This window comes from Colius striatus, chromosome 20, assembly GCF_028858725.1.
Source record: "Colius striatus isolate bColStr4 chromosome 20, bColStr4.1.hap1, whole genome shotgun sequence".
NCBI classification, from domain to species: domain Eukaryota; kingdom Metazoa; phylum Chordata; class Aves; order Coliiformes; family Coliidae; genus Colius; species Colius striatus.
Window position 1 is genome coordinate 9082887 of NC_084778.1, and position 17495 is coordinate 9100381.

A 17495-nucleotide genomic window follows, 5' to 3' on the forward strand; every position below is an offset into this window, starting at 1 on the left:
CTGCCTCCCAGGCTGGTGTCTGCAGGGTGACAAACACATCAGCAAGCTTTCCCAACAAATTCCCAGCTCCACTCAGGTAGGTTGGTATAAAACTGTAAGCCTGACCTGCCAGGTTGAAAATGAACTCCTCTGTGCATAGCCTTACAGCAGGAGCACCTTACTAGAATAGATCTCATGGGAGCTCCAGATTTTGACATCCCCAGTACATAGTTAAGGCAATGAAGAAGAAAAGTGGCCAGTGCTTGGTGCTGCCTGGAACACAGGGTGGAACAATGCCATTGCTGGAACAGCCAGTATAAAAATGATGAACTTCAAATGTACAATGGGTTTTTAGAGATAGCTCTTCTCTTTTTGGAATAACAGATCCACTCTGCTGACAGGTTTACGAACTGGGAAGATGAAGAGGTTTTTAAACCTTTTCTGTTAGGTACAGAAATCCCTGTGTAAATTTACTTAACCCCTGTCAGAATGATCAGCCTTAGACAAGGGATGTCCCTCAGGCCTGCCTGGGAAATTCCTGCATGGTGGAAGTCATACAAGAAGAGCTCTACAATCCCCCCCCAGAGCTGGCATCCCCCCCACACAACACAAGCTGCTCACTGAGGTCACAATAACACACCCCTTAGATACCTACTGCTTCTGAGGGACAAAAATAGACCAAAACCAAGTTACAAGTAACATCAAAAGGGTCAAAAACCAGAGGCTGAGGCTGATTTTGATTTGCATTTCTACTCACATTCAAATTTCAGGTACTAGTTAACTGAATGCAATTCACTATCTATAAATATTGGTGTCCCCTTAATGGTAGGGGACACCAGCTATGGAGAGGTTAATAAACTTGAAGATCACACAGACAGGCAGTGATAGCACAAGCAGTGACTGGCCACACTCTTTGTACCCCAGTTTTTCATGCAACAGCTTTTTTTGTTGTGCAATAAATGCAAAAGGCCAAACATTCACAAGTTTCCCTTTATTCTACAGATGAAGATCCATACCACTGCTGCTGTCCTATGGTTAAATTTGCTCCTGTATGACTTTTCTACTGTTAAGGGTTAAATCCTCCACCTCTGCCAATGCAAAATACAAGAGAGAAAACTGGAAGACCAATCTAACCAACTCACAGCCTGAGCATCACAAAGAACAGTCACCCAGTTTATCCCAGTAACACATACCTACAAGGCAGGATAGGGAGGGATCCAACCCAAAAGAGCCAGTCAAACATGAGCTGAATTGCTACAGGGTTAAAAAATACCCCTCCCTCCAAAAAAAAAAAGCCAACAAACCAACAACAAAACCCTAAAGACTCTCTTGTAATTGTCAGCCCTGAGCTGGAGACGCCTCTGGGCTGGGAATCACACCTGGCTTGTCACCCTGTTCAATGCTTTATCTGCAGAGATCCCAAGGACAGCAGACACACTGCTATGCTGAACAGGCACTTTACAAACTACTTGACTATTACTTAAATGCAGAGAACATGATTTCAAGCTATAGATTTGTTTGTTGCCACAACAGAGACACTAACAGGAGTAATGGAAAGGCTGGCACACTTGATGCCAACTCCTTTCTCACCCTGCCACACCACCAAGAGCCCCTAAAGGAGACAGATTTATCCTGGAGCTTCAGGTTTTAAGTACAGACTGCTTTCTTAGATGAATTTTCAGGCAGCAATGGCCATGATATACTTGATGTGAGTACTAACACAACATGAACAGCAAACTTGTACAGAAATGGATATAGTGACACATGGTCTACACCTTCCCAATACAATACATGTGCTTACCTACACACACCAGAGGTTTGGATGTACACCTGAACACCAGACAGCAGCAAAACTCCCTCTCCTCCTCACCTTACAAATACCATCTGACTTGTTCCCATTTCTCACAAGACCAAACACAAAACCTACTGCAAAATCTTCCTCCACCTGCACAGCCAAACTTAACACATTAATACATATGCAAGACTTGGCTTTTCTGCCTGAAGCCATTAGCTATTCCCACATCTCCCCCTGGCCCTGCACACACTTTGCTTTGCCATTGAAAACCAATATGTACTTTGTATTGATGCAGCTGAAAACTCTTAGGTAAGTTTTTCTGTATCACTGGTGCACTGATTGGATTGAATGATTTACTCATGATTGGGCTGCAAACCACCGTGGCAGAAAGATGTTATCAATCCTGTTACAATCTCCTGCTGCCTACACACACTTAGTGTGTTGCACATGCACACAGGCAGGTCCAAGCTTGCTCAAATCTCCTTAATCCAGCCACCTGCACTGCTCCTCAGCAGTTACTGACGTGTCTGATACAGCTTTCTGTCTCTACATCTCTGTAGGAAAGGAAAAACCTTCAATATCCTTCTCCAACAGTGACAAGCAATTCTACAAACTAAAGCTATTGATTTCAAACAAACTTCATTCATGTTCTTCTCGCAAAACTAAACCTTCACCAGGAAATGAATTGATCCTCATTTGGCTTTTGTAAAGATTTTGAACAAGCTTCAAAGAAAGCAGGTGTTCAGACTGCTGTTCACATTGCCACTGCCTCATCACACGCCACTCACTGATTGCTTCCTTGAGTTTGTGTTTTGCTGATGCAGTTGCACATGTCTTCTTGCAAAGGGATTATCAATATTAAATCAATTGTGTCTACCCTATGAAGTATACAGAAAAGCAAACCATTCTGCATTACCCAAGTATCTTAAAAGACCTCACAGAGTCTGGTGCAGTTTGTTCATTCAGAACACAGGATTCTCAAACTATTTCTGAACATTAAAGCTCTCAAACTCTCCATATTCCCCCAGGAAGCTGGTTTTGAAAGCATCTAAGTTGTTCCCAGTATGCTTTATAGTTTTTCCTTCTCTGGAGGTCTTCAAAACCCACCTGGACATGTTGCTGTGTGGCCTGATCTTGGTGGGACCTGCTTTGGCTGGATGATCTGTAAAGGTCCCTTCCAAGACCCACCATCCTGTGATTCTATGATTTAGAATTAAGGTATAAAAAAATCTGCATTACAGTTTAAATGGTTAGAGATACACCAGCATTTCTGAGTGCACGTTACTGACTCAGCAAGTTCTAACAGGAAATTGTCTCTTAAGTTGTAAAAACAGAATGTGCAGAAGAGGATTTATTTTTGTGAGAGGCTCTTGTAATAAAGTTATTAGGTTCAGACAGAACTAAGGGACATAAAAGCCAGAGCAATTACAAGTGTCACATCCACTTACCTGTCCTTTTCCCCATGTACATGAGCTATTCCACACAGATGAAGAAAAAAAAGAGTCATTGGGAGATCCTCGGTCTGGGATTTATTGAACAGCCAGGATTTGGGGACAGCAAGGAGGGGAAGGAAAATTCAGTGATGAGCTCTAAAATTACATCAAAGGATTCATGCTTTGTGGTTGACCCTCCTTTGAAACAAGCTACTGACTGCAGGACAAGCTCATCCCTCGTCCAGGTCACCTGCCCTTTGGCCCTTCTCAGAGAGATGCACACATTCAGCCCAAGGCAACAACTCAACAGCCAAGCAAGCCAACACACCAGGCTGCTGGGGATGCTGGAAAACTAAATAAATGACTTCAGGTCTGATGCTGCCAGACACCAGTGTTTGAGTCAGATTTCTGCCTAGTTTGGCTGTGAATATGCAACCTATTTAAAAGCTCTTGTGGCAATAGGAAAGCTCTCTGCAATACACAGGACCAGATCAGTAGCACAAACACACAAGCTTTGATTTCTTTGGAAGTTAACTTAAAAGTGTATCCAAAGCTTAATTTGGTTCATTTATTTTCCTAAGTATAGTTTAGTCAGGAGCATTTATGATAACACAGGTATTTTGCAGCACTGCAGTTCAGAAGAGCACAAAAGCAAGTTGTTAAATTACACTAATCCCATCCTCTGCCAAAGCCTGCATTTAATACTTATGTTTACATTAGCAAATGTTTTATAGCACACTTCACAGATAGAAGTCTTCCCTGAAGCATCATGTTCCAAACTTCTAAGAATAGGGAATAATTTTGTAGTCATGAAGGGGAAATTGACAATTAGTGGAATCTATTGCATTAAAAAAAAGCAGGTACCGTGTATATAAATCCACAGTCACAGCGTTTCAACATTACCCTTTGCAGCATAATGACAGCAAGAGCATCTCCTAACAGCCACTAAACAAACTCTAGAGTCACTTTCCCAAAAGCACTTTCTTACTGACTGAGTTTAAAGAAGGTATTGGGACTTCTAAGCACCAAAGGCTTTTGACACACTTCTGACTCCACACACAGCATGCACAGCTTTCAGAGTACACTTCAATGACCCCTACTTCAAAAGAAGAAAAGAGAAGAAAAGGAAAGCTGTCCTGTGTCCCTGTCTAAATCCAGAACAGAAACAAACAATGAAATGCTAAACTCTTCGGTAGGAAGTCAGACACTGTGAGTTGTGGGGTGATTTTTCACAGCCCTCAGTGGAGCCAAGGCCACCTGCCTGCTTGTACGTGCAAGGCTCACCCTGCCCTGCTCTGTGCCATGGAGCTGGCTCCCTCAGAGCCGTCACAGTAAAAGAATAACCAACAAATATCAAGCACAGCTGGAAAAGTGTGTCTTTAGAGACTTCACTCACCCTGTTTTCAAGAAGAAGAATCACTACAGGTCCAATAACAATCTCTCCATGCACACACATATCGGTGTGCACTGAGGAATAAAGATCAATACCAGTATTTATTCAATGGCACGCTGGTTTGTTTTAGTACTGGGAAAGCAACAGAGCAATAAAGCAGCTTCTTCCTCCTGTGCAAATCATCTAAAAGCCACCAAAAGTTTCAGCATCGTCCCTGGAGAGGCAGAAGTGCATGTGGCTCCCATGGCACCAGTGCCTGCACTAACACCACGGCAGCTCTGGCTCTTCACGTGGCAAAGACCTCCCTGATGCCACAAAAATAAAACCAAAAAAGGTTTCAGGTCTGAAGCTGAGTTTGTAACCATCTTCCCACTCCCATGATCTTCAGAGCAGAGAGGGGACAGATTTGGCACAGCCTTAGGAGTGCCTTTGCAGAGCACCAGGAACAGTGCAGCCTGGCAGAGTAAAACTGCCTATGGCCACACTGAGACTGGACAGCTCGGATAGAAGATACACAGCAACCTGCCTCTGAGCTGCAAATCCTACCCTAGGCTTGGGAGCCCTTGCTCCGAGGCACAGTTCCTTTATGCCAGAGCTTTGACACTGATACTCACTGCTTGATTTCTTCACTTGCTCTCCCAGCAAATTTTCAGATGGCATTTCTCCAAGCACTGGAAAAATATTACTTTTCCCTTCTTATGGCTGAAGCCATAAAAAGCCAAGGGCAAAAGTGTTTGTCACACAACCCTGGATCACACCCACACTACCTAGTAGCAGAGAAGACACACAACAAGTTCTGACTTTTTCCCAGAGATGAAAGTATCTTTTAATAGACTCCCACATGCTATTCAAACACCATTTCACATCTGAAACAGTCACGTGGTTTCTTTCTTCTTACAGTGTCATGATTCCTCACTAGCTTTTCCTTCAGTTATTTGATGAAGAAAATTCACTACATCTTACCTCTTTCCTTGCTGTAGTATTTCCTTGTTTGTATGTAGGATTGCAAACCCCAAACAAACCTCTTTGTAAATGGTAAAATAATGTATTGTGCATGCAAGAGAGAAAGAGCTCTTTTGACTTCCTTTGTTTGCAATAAACAGCAATGACTACAAATAAGCAGTCGTGAAACTCTATTTCCCAGCAAATACCACCAGCATAATTCAAGTAGTTTGTTTTTGTCTTCTTAAAGTACTGTCCTCCTCCTCAGACTCATTTCATCAAGCCTGGCTAAACACCCAAGGGCAGGACATGACTAAGTAACTGGCATAACACCACAAATGTGCAACTCCAGGAATGTTTCAGCTACTAAAAAAACAGAGGAAAGCCACCAATAAAGAACTCTCTCACTTGCTGCAATAATATTTGCAGATCTCAGTCATGTCTACCAAAAAGAACACATTTGGAGGGAGGGACAGGGAGAAGACAAAATAAGCGTTTTGCTTCAAGCTAAGCTTGATGAAGGTCTTATGCCTTCTATTTTGGGGAAGAAATTAGACACCAAGATGAATTCATTCCATGCCAGATGTATAAAGCAGCAGACAGAGGAGCCTTCTGCCCAAGTCACAATATGTGCTAAGGAAGTGTTTCAGTTCAGTAAGTTGATACAAGAGCATCTGAGACAAAGGCACCTGCAAAGCCAAGTCTTTTTAGTTATTTCTACAGTGGAAGAGATTTTTTGTTCTTCACAATGAAATATATAAATATGATAGCACACAAAACCTCCCTGAGCCTCATGAGAGCCAAGCACAGGGCACAGGCACAAAACTGCCAGTCTTGGAGTCTGCAGGGGGAGCCCCTGAGCATAGATACAGCATCCAGCAAGGGATGACAATGTCTTGGGTTCAGCACAGGAGAGATGTGAGAGCAGCAGTGGTCTCACAGGCAGGAGACTGAATCACAGGTCTCCAAGACCCATCCTCTTGGACACTCCTGATGTATCTAAGTCACATCCACATTCATGACCTTCCAAAGAGGTATTCAGTTCTGATTATAAGACCAAAACTCAATTCTCTGGCCCTGCAACATCCCAGTAACCCAAGTGGAGGCCAAAACCCAAAGGCAGCCCCAAGGCACGGGGTAAGAGGCTCCCCATGGGTGGGAAGAGAACCCAAAGGCAGCAGTGCCTCTTGCTACAGCCTGCTCCCTCCACCCCAAATTGTCTTCTGGCACCCAGTATGTACATACTGAGAGCCCCCACAAAGCACACACAGACCACTAGAAATGAAAGTAGGATCAAGAATGCACTTAGCTCCTGTAAGTTAAGTAAGTTGTCAAAGAACAATACAAGCTCTCCTCTAAAACCCTGTCTTTTCTACTATGTCTCAAAGACTTTCAACTTGCTGCTACGTAGAAGAATCTGGTAATAAAAGCAGCTGAAGCCAGATGGTGCTAAAAAGCCCAATTGCTCCCAGGCTCCCCAGGAAGGCAGCTACAGAAATAAACGGGTGATTCAGCCACTTGAGACACTTGAGTGTAATGACTCTGACTCAACCCCCAAACACACCACTGGGAAAAATTAAAATCAAGGCAGTGATATGTAAGTGTTTAATCTTTGGCAATGGCTTCCCAGTGATGGTATAGCTCTACCCAGGACACTGCTCTGAGGCCCTGCGGTCCAGGCTAGTAAATGCAAACCATTTACCAGATGCATGCTGCAGAAAACAAAAGCACATCAAGCTCACACACCACCAAAGTCTTCCCATGCTTTGCCTGACACATGTGTAGGCCAAGGCAGGCAGGATGAAAGAGCAGGGTCTCCTGGCCTCACAACACCTGAAAATTAAGCTGTGGAAGTTGCTTAGCACTTGCACCGATTTTCCTCTTCACTTCAGTATCTTGAAGCTTGCCTGCATGAGAACAGCTGCTGAGAATCTCTCAGCAGCAGGAATATGTCATCATCACCCAATGATTCAATAGTTCTAACAATTGTGGGTATTATTTTTCTTAACTCTACTCCTTAATCCTATAAGGCCATAAACCACGACTGAATCAGAGCTTAGCAGGATTCCAGAAAGGAGCAGACTTTTAAAAAGATAATGAGAACTCCACATTTCTATTAGATAGGATTAAAAAGAGAGAAGAGAGGAGACAGAATGTACCAGATGGGCAGATTATTTCATAGTTTTCCTTAATATTATTTCTTCAACCTGAAGCATCTGGTAATTCCACTGCTGAAGATTAGATACTTGGGAAGATGGACAGGCAGGCTGATGCAACACAGCCATTTGTATTTTCCCACTCCATGTAAGAGTGGTTCCCATTAAATCATTCATCACAGAATAATACAGAGGTGTAGAAAATCTAGTACCAGGAAATATTAGCAGCCCCTAGGATCCCACATAAACATGCTTCGCTTCCAAGAAAGAAAACAACATGCCTTCTGAAACTCCCCCATCCTTCAGAGGCACGATGAAAATGCTGTGAATTGATCAACAGTAACACTCTCAGATCAGCCTTGTCCTTCACAGCTCTTGCAGATTGCAAAAATCTCTCCAGCTCCTATTTTTGGAGGTTGGTGTGGAAGTGCTGTGGTCTGCAGGCAGCACCTGGGATACTTCCAATTGAGAAGCAGTAATTGTTTTCCAGAACATGCAGGAATCTCATCTTAAAGGCCAAAAACCTAATCAAGCAAGATACAAATGTGTTGCCTATGTCTGTCTTGTTATGCCACCATTCTGCAGCAAAACATGAAATAAGGGACATGGTGGCCCCTTCCACCAAAATTCTAGCACTCCCTTGTTTTAGCCAAAGGAGCAGCTCTCTCAGTCATCCAAAATGTAATGCCATGATGTGATTCACTCTAAAAGCACACTGCAATGCACACCCAACACAACCTCTCCTACTCAGCAGAAGGCTGGGATCTGAAACATTGATATTACTAAGCTCAAGACTAAGGTCCTGCAGGCATAGCTCCCTTGTGCTACCAGTGCCACACACGTTACTTCATGTACCCACAGTCAGCAGCATTCTTCTGGGAATTGGCCCAGGGCAAAGCCCAGTGCTGCTCAATTGGTGAACAGAAGGATAGGCTTTCTACCTTCCAATCTAGGTGAGAAGCCTCTGCTCTTAAGAAAATAACTCAAATTAACTGTATTTTATAACCAAAACGAATATGATAATCCAAATTGACAAAGTGAGACATCACAATGCCACAAATCAAGACAAGCAAGGCACTCTGCCCCTGCTCATGGCCCTGGGAAAGGCCTTACCTTCTCCCAAGCACCATCCTGGATCTCAGGGACTGCTTTCTCCAGGGAAACTCACCTCTCCCCGTTCTGCTGCCTCTGGGCAGGGACTCAAACGGCTATCAGCTGGGACCTGTGATGCTGCCTCACTGCCAGCACCTGCCAATTGCTCTGAACAGTGACACCTGCATCTCTGAATCCTTAATGATGCTGACCACAAGGCACAAGGAGTCTAAATACAGAAATACCACCACACAAGCCAAACTTCCCCCAAACTCCTCTCATTTCCCTTCACTTTGGTCAAAGTTACAAGGAGTGGGCAGGAAAAAGACTAAAGGTCTGATTCAGCATACTTCAGGACCACAAGAGAGTGACACTTGACCACAACAATCTTTTCCTTTATAGAAAGAGAAGATTAAAAGGAAAGAACACACGAGGACAGTCCAAGCCCATTGGCATTCCAGACACTGAGCCTTTACTTGAGCTAAACAGGGCTTCATTATTATATTTAAAACTAATAATGCTTTGTAACGCTGATCAGCTGGAGGGTTTTCAACAGTTTTTCTCCACTAATGCTGCAATTTCAAAACCATTTAGGCTAATTTCCTTTGACTTGAATCTATTTTAATCAGAGACCGGGATACTTGACTTAAATGGTTTATATTCTTCATAAAATCAGACATCAAATGGCATGTACAAAATAGCAAAAGGGTCTTGAAGTCAGAAGTAGAAAAAGATGAAACTTTTCAAATCCTTCACCAGATTCAAGCCTGTTTCATAACCAGACCAACTTCTCTCATTCAACTCATCTCTAAGAAACAACAACAAAAAAGCAATAATGAAAATATCCTCCTGAAGTTCTCACATGGATAAGAGACACTAAGTTATAAGCTGTGCTCAGTACCCACAAATTCTCTACAAAGTATTATCCCAGCTCCAAAACAATGCATTTTTAATAAATTGCTGTGTCTGCTCTGTCCTCTCCACCACCCTCCCATGAAACAACGGATAGTGGCACTGAGAAAGAATGCAATGCAAACCTAAAAATGTCAGAATTAATGCTTTTCTGCCCTCCAAGAACTGAAAAACACATTACTTCTCAAATTAATTTGCACAAAGTAATGCTGGCTCTGCTAGAAGTCAGAGCTCTGGATGAGAAATGAAAATAAGAAGCTCAGACTCAGGTAACTGCCAGAGAAGGTCTCACTTCAAGGATTTGTCATTGTAGTGGGATTTGCATATCATATAGCCAAAGATGCAATTTGTACCTGCAATTCATTTTGTCCAGATGAACCTGACCAGCAGAATTGGAGGCTGGGCCTTCAGTCTTTTGAAAACTCATACAAATATTTCTGATGGCAGTGGCTGACAGCCTTGGAAACCGAGTAGCTGCTTGAAATTCATGCAGGAAGGAACAAAAGCCCTCCATGCTCTCACATTCTCGACAATTTGCCAGTACACTGGAGACATGTAACTGCATCCCCTTGCAGCATGATGTTCCATGGTTTGGGGATGCCAAGCAATGGCTTTGTCACTACCCTAATGACACAAGCAATGGACATGTATCTTTCAGAACCCAAATCTCTCTCAGCTCATATTTTTATCAGGGATTTCACTCCAGGTCTGGACAAATTGACCCTTCCCTGTTTTGAGGAACACTCTGCTAGTCATACAGTCTGTGCAGAGGTGTCACTGCTCAGAAGCTGTAACTCTTTCCAACTGATATTTTAAGCCTTTTCTCATGTCCTTCACCTGCCACGACAGTGGCAAAGGGTTAAAACACTTGCAGCAACCTCTCTGGGCTGCTTAAAGAGCATCATGAGACCCCTGAGCAGCGCTGGGAAGGGGGCAAGGGCAGCTGCAGGATCGGCAGCTACATGAAGGAGCTGACACAGGAGGGGAAAAGGGAGAGTCTTTACACATGTTTAGAGGGTTATAAACAAACACCAAAGGCCAACAGGTCAATGAACAGCCTTTGGCTTACAAAAGCAGATGTGAGCTTCTGATCACATTACTACCACCCAAAATAATGCATCACTTTAGGAAAACAGAGAGAGAAAACTGAGAAGAAATCAGCTTTTTTTCCCCCCTGATAAATCACCTTTATGAACTATCTCAGCTTCAACTAAACTACATCAGTTGCTCAGTACTGAGCATGGCCCTGTGAACGATAAGGAGAGAAAAGCAAACAATATCACATGAGAATATGAAAGCAATCATCACTCCTGGCTCTTGGCTGATAAACACCTGCACTCCTTCACAGAGCAACTGCTACTTACTTGGTTGGACGATAATCTGGTATGGAACGATCCAGTGAAATTTTCTCACTGAGGTAGGAGTTGTAGCCATACTTCTCATGTGGTCCCTTTGCTTTCTCCTCCTCCTCAGGGGACAGGGTGGCTGGAAGCCCACCTTTACCACGTCCACCATAGCCTTCGATGAGACCAAGCGACTTGGATAGACCTTGAGAGAAGGAAAAAAGTCACCATCAGTGTTAGAATTCATCACTGTTATTGCCAAGCTATCAAAAGAACACAAATAACCTGAAAAATTCAGGGTATTTTGTTTTCTGTTTCGGAAAATATTTCACATTCAAGTGCTTCAGCCCACTGCTGGAACAAGAATGACTCAGGTCTTGAAACTCTCCATGGCTTGGGCACACTATTCCTGATTGCTCTGCCACCAGCATCCAACTGGTAATCTGTCCCAGGGATCTGTGCATTTATTTAGTTGTTAGGAAGGTTATTTAGACCTCCTTCCCACTCTCAGAGAGGTAATTACATATAAGGTTAGATGTCCCCTGGAGAAGGATAGGTTGAACACAGAGTAAGAATAAAATAAGGTTGGTTAACTGCCAACAGAATGAATTTTTGCTCAGTATGAACAGTGAACAGCATACAAATGTTGTGGATTTAAAGACAATTTCCCCTTTAAGCTTTCTCATTTTTTTTAAAGAATAGCATTCCCAGACCTTTATCAAGTGGAATTATTTATTTGTATCTGCATAGCTGAAGGAAACAGGCAAAGTTCAAAACAAGCTGCACAAAAAGAGCGACATTGATGATTTGATGGTGACTGTGGGAAGCCAAGTGCAGGCTCATGTTATTATCTATTATATAAGAAACCTGGAAGTTTAATATTTTTCATTAGCAGAGACTTATATTTTCTTCCAGAAACAACAACAACAACAAAGGAGGGATACTTTTGGGTTAGCTTTTGTTGGTTTTGTGGGGTTTTTTTAATAAAGACACCAGGGTGTATTCCCCTTAGGTTTAATGGCAGAGCTCTGATTCTGAGAGCAGAACAGACTGTCCTCACCACTGATGCTTTGGAAGGGACAACAACCTTGAGGTTATGCAAAGGCTTCACGATGAGTATGGTCCAACTCCCAAAAACACTCTGTCTTCCCATTTACAGGACACAGATTTAAACACGTTTTCCCTCCAGAAGCAGTATTGTGAGGCAGTAGGAAAGTTACCTGTGACTGTAAATCACAGCTTGAAGAACTTGAATAGAAATTATTATCATTATTGTTGTTGTTATTGCTTTGTTGTTGTTATTGTTATTATTCCTTCTGACAAGGAACCTCTAAAAGTGGCCTCCCTGCTAGGGAGCTGCTGAGAGTTGATGGAGTCTCTCTGACCACACTGGGCTTGATTAGATTTTATCTGAGGACAATAATAACAAATCAGCTGCATGGAGCAGCTGGCTGTGACGTGGAGATGGATTAAATATCCAACCTGCCTTTTTCCATCCCTAAGCTCAGCAACAGCCAGAGGAGCAAGTCAAGAAAGCTGAGTAAGGTTTAGCTTTCTGCCTTCACAAACTTCCTAACCCCAAATGGCTGGAGGGACAAAGTTCAACTTGTTTACAAAGAGAAAAGAATTTCATTTCAGACACAGACTTCAATAGAATTAAACCAGTATTTTAAAACAGAAATTCTCATGGAAAGACAATTCTTTTCAAAATGTCTATTTATATATCAAAATCAGATCTTCCTACCCAGGAACAGTGCACCTGCAGATGCAAAGAGTTCCATGAGGTACCCTAGATAATGCTTCTTGTTACACCAGAAAGACAAACCAGCTTCTTCAGTTTACCAACTTCAGTTACCAACTGAGGGTTTTACAACTCTAACGGCCACATTCTAATTTTAATTCCTTCTTCTTTGCCTTCCCCATGAAAATCCATAAGAAATTCTATCAATGCTAGTTGCCCTTGGCCAGAAAGACTGTAGCACAGAGCTATGAAGTCCTTCCATGGCATCTAGCACGTTCATACTTCAACTGGAGGTACACTCAGGATGTACCAGTTGCCTTTTGCTTTTCTTCATTTGTTTTAACACCTTTCTTAATTCCCCAATGTTTTTGCTATTGGTGCTTTGAATCCAAACATCTATAAAAAAGGCTGAGGAGCACCGAGAACTTTCTGAGCTGGGTTAGTGCTGCAGAGGCTCTGTGGACAGAGCACCTTTAGCACTGGGCAGTGGCATGTGCAGTTCCCACTCAACAGGGTATCAGAGCCACTAACATCACAGCACCTTGCTCTGTTTAAAGCAGGTTTAAAACCCCACAAACAAAGGTTATTATCAACAGGTTATAATTGTTTAACTGAGACACCCAAGGCAGCATTTCTCCCAGAACTCTGCACTCATAGTCAACAGGGAAAGACTGTCCTACTCTGATTAAATTACAGTATTTTCCACAAGCTGAGTCTGTTGCCCAGGACAGGAATTGCTGAGTGATCTCTCCCTGTCCTTATCTTGACCTGTGAACCTTTGGCTGTATTTTCTCTCCCCTGTCCTGCTGAGGAGGGGAGTGATACAACAGCTTTGCTGGGCACCTGGAATCCACACAGTGTCAATCACCACAACCACTGCCAAAAAGTCTCTCCTGAAGCCTGCTCAGTTGCTAGAGAATTGTGCCAGCTCATGAGATGGAAATGGACTGTATCAGAGATGTTGAGTGTCGATCAGAGCTCTGAATAGTTGTGAGCTTCACTCATCCTTAAGCCACATTCACCCAACAAGTACCTTAGAAATGAAACTAGCTTTTTGCCCCCCTCTGAATATCCTAAAACATCTGAACTTCAGGACAAAAGGAGTATATTGCTCTTATATTACAGGAATAGAAGGGAAAAAAGACACCACTTAGAGCTGCTAAGATCTGAGCCACTCCTGCTGGAACGGCCAGACATCGGATCCCCTGGGGACTGACAAAGCATTGGTTTCCTTCAAGATGATATAAAAATTTAATCTCTACAGGAAAATTATTGCTAGACTGAGTACAGTTATAGTAAATATATTATTCTCTCCTTAAACTGGCAGCACATTTCATAAGGAGACGGGAGTTCTCTAGGACACTGAAAATCTCTGGTAAAGTACAATATGATGAGACACAGAGTCTTCATTTCTAAAGCACCCAGCCAAACAGGGTCCCCAGGCAGCAGGCTTTGGAAAGGCTTTTTGCTGCATGTCAGCCTGGATGGAGGAAAATGTTAACCCTACCAACACAAACCTTAGCCAAGGAAACTTGTTTCAGTAAGGCAGCTAGGGAAGAGGATCTGAAACTGAAAGGCGTTTCTGAGGAACTGGAATCCTCACTCTTAACAACAAGGGTGGAGGAAAGAAGAGGAGGAAATAACATAAAGATTTCTAGAGAAGCAGATTTTTAGTTGCATCCTTCCATATTTGTTTATGTCATTCTGCTGCAGCAGTCACAGGGTACCTATAGCTCAGACTGAAAGGTTCCTAGAGGAAAGAGGAACACGAAGCCCCATCTTCCAAGAAGAATAATTAATACTGAAATGGTACTGAAAAATAAGGCAAGCACAGAGAGAAAATTCAGTGTCTTCAAAAAGTACAGCTCTTATCAAGCTAAGCATCATGGATCTTCCAGCCCACATAGCTCTCTCTTAGGGACAAGAGCTTCTGGCCTCACTTCAGCCAGAAATCTGAAGGCTAACAAGAAATTTCTGACTCAGGGAAAAAGAAAAGCAGAAACCATGAGGTAAACAGCCTGATACGTGCCGTGTGTTGCTCTGCAGATATCGCCTCTGCGTGACCTCTCAGTGAAGATGGGAAGAGAGGACACAACAGTTTAGCTTTCAGGGGATTTTATGAGAAATTGGAATGGATACCAATAGGCAAAATGTCATAGGTAATGATAGAAATTATGGGAAAGTGCTGAAGTTTTTAGTGCTGTCCTGCTGATTGCTGCAAATACAGACTATTAAAGGGAGGACTCATTAACGATAAGGGTAATTGGCAGCCTAATAGGCACCGTTTTTCCTTTGTAGCTTTGGTGGAACTTGAGACCTGGGATTTTCTCTTTTGTCCCTGCAGCAGTTCTGATACATTTTTTACCCAGTCCTTGCTCAGACCTTTTATTAGGCTAAATAACACAAGGCTACACCTATGCAACATGCACTGCTAACAGTGGGAATTGCTTAGGGAGCATCATCCAACTGGCTGTGTCAGCTTCTTTTGTGCTCACTGCCTCCCCAAAGCATCCTTCTACTCTTGCAAAGGAAACCAGAAGTACCAGTGAAGGGATTGGTAAAAAACAACCAAAAAGATTCAATACAAATGTTTTAAATGACCATAAATACTGGAGTCCAGTGGAAAAGTCAGTATTGCCCTGATCCCTTTACAACCTCATTCAGCATCCATGCTAGGTATGTTTTTTCCCAGGACTACATTTCAAAAGCCAATATCTGCCCAAAATGAGATGCTGCAGCAAGCTTCTGACAACCACCCCCTCCTAAAGCACCAATGCTAACACCTTCCATTTAATAGTGCTCTTACAGTGAGCACAACTGAACCTCTCCTTCAGCTGCAAGGATCTGACAGAGCTGCTTGGTGTCCTTTGCCATGCAAATGATTTGTTGGTTTACCACAGAGATAAACATGAATGTGATTGACTGGCAAAAAGTGGTTTCAAGAAAATTTCAAACCTCTGGCTTCATGCTGAATGACAAATACAAAGTCAAAGAAAGCAGCAGAGGGATGCTGCTGGGTCCATGCTAGGCAAGCAGGGATCTCAACACAACAAACTCATTAGTGCATATTTTACCTTAACCCAACATATTTCACTTCTAAAAATGCTCCTGTGCAGGTAAAATTCAGTAATTCTTACTAATTGTGTGAGAATTGTTGCCATTTTCCCCACAGCCCAGTCATGCAAGCAACAAAACAGGGTGTCCAGGATGGGCACAGCTCCTCATTATTAAATAGATCTAAAGACAGATGAGATGAACATCCAAATGAAGAAGGACTGAAACACAATTGTGGAAACAGTCAGACATTTCCATCATTATGGAAACAGTCAGACAATACCAAGGTTTCTTCCCACCTGGTACATGATGAAGAGGATGGGAGAAGAGAGCACAGCCAGCCCAGGGGGTTTGAAGTCTCGTTGGAAATGCTTTAACATAAATACACATTCACACACATAGATATGTATATATGTACATACAGACACATATTCAAAATTGAAGTTTTCTTATCTATATGGAAATGGAAACATGAGGAAATTACCTTCAGAGCCAGAGGGAGGATCAGCACCCAGTGCAAGGAGAATATAGTCATCAGGAGAATTTCAAAGCCAGTCTCGCCCCGTTTAGGCCATTACACTACTGAGCACTGGCTCCAGATGATAATTTCACCATCAAGATGCACCTCAGGCACAAAATGACAGAAATCCTTCAACTGGTTGAGGCTGTTTAGTTCAGAGGAATGACTCAGTGGATTCTAAAACCCGAGTCTAGGAGAAGAGGTCAGACATAGATCTATGCTGCCTGAAAGGCTGAAGACAGTACCATCTACCATACTGCTTCACATTTTAAAAATGACTTGTTGAAGACAAGGCAGGACTTAGCAACAGAGCTGTAGTCAGAAAATCATAGCCTAGGAAAAGCTCTTTGCAGCTCAGCAGGGAAATCAGGCAGTGCTTCGATGGGAGTCTCACACATTGATACCTTGTTCAGGTACAAGAGACAAGACTGAAGCTGATTTATATCCCAGAGAAATGCAAAGCATTCCTGGCAATTCCATTAGAGCAATGCTCATCCCAAGTGTGTACTGACATACCCACCCCAGGAGATGCCCTGCTGCTGGGAGCTCTCCCTTTCACAACAGAAACTGCTTACAGTTGTTAAAGGTTGGTCTCAAGATGCCCAGTTACACCCTGCTGCCCTCAGCCTGCTTTGCACATGGCTTCTGGGCTCTTCCCACCTTCGGCTCCTGCCTCACTGCACACAGTGTTCAGCAGCTGGTGCCTGGCCGAAGCACCAGCTGTGGGAAAAGGGACTCCTGTGACAGGCAGGCAGTTCATAGTGCTTTTGGGGATGAAATATGCTGTAGTAAGCCACATCATTACATCAGCAGGTGCAAGATACATGTGTTCTAAGAAAGGATATATATTTTGCAGGCCAGGCATTGATATATTTGAAGCAGTTGCCAAGCAATGGAGTGACATATGCAGCACCAGCAGCTGACTTGCAATTCCAGATAACAGACTCGGATCTCTGAGGGAGGATGGATGAAGTGTATTTGCAGAAAAGGTACAGGATGCATTGTAGCAATCTCACTTGTACGTTATGACACAAATTTATGTCCCTGGCTGACACATGGAACCATCATATTCTGGAAATATCTGTGTTATTTACTGGAGGGAAGACGAGGGGAAAGGCAAGAAGTAGTAGATCAC

General features: G+C 43.0%; 1 protein-coding gene across 1 annotated transcript in view; it reads right to left on the reverse strand.

Moving 5' to 3' along the window:
- The window catches only part of GALNT17 (polypeptide N-acetylgalactosaminyltransferase 17), a 204170-nt gene that overhangs the window by 142193 nt on the left and 44482 nt on the right, over nucleotides 1-17495 (reverse strand). The window contains exon 2 of the mRNA XM_062012568.1: nucleotides 11067-11250. Coding sequence (XP_061868552.1) covers nucleotides 11067-11250 — 184 coding nt within the window. The remainder of the gene's footprint in view (nucleotides 1-11066; nucleotides 11251-17495) is intronic.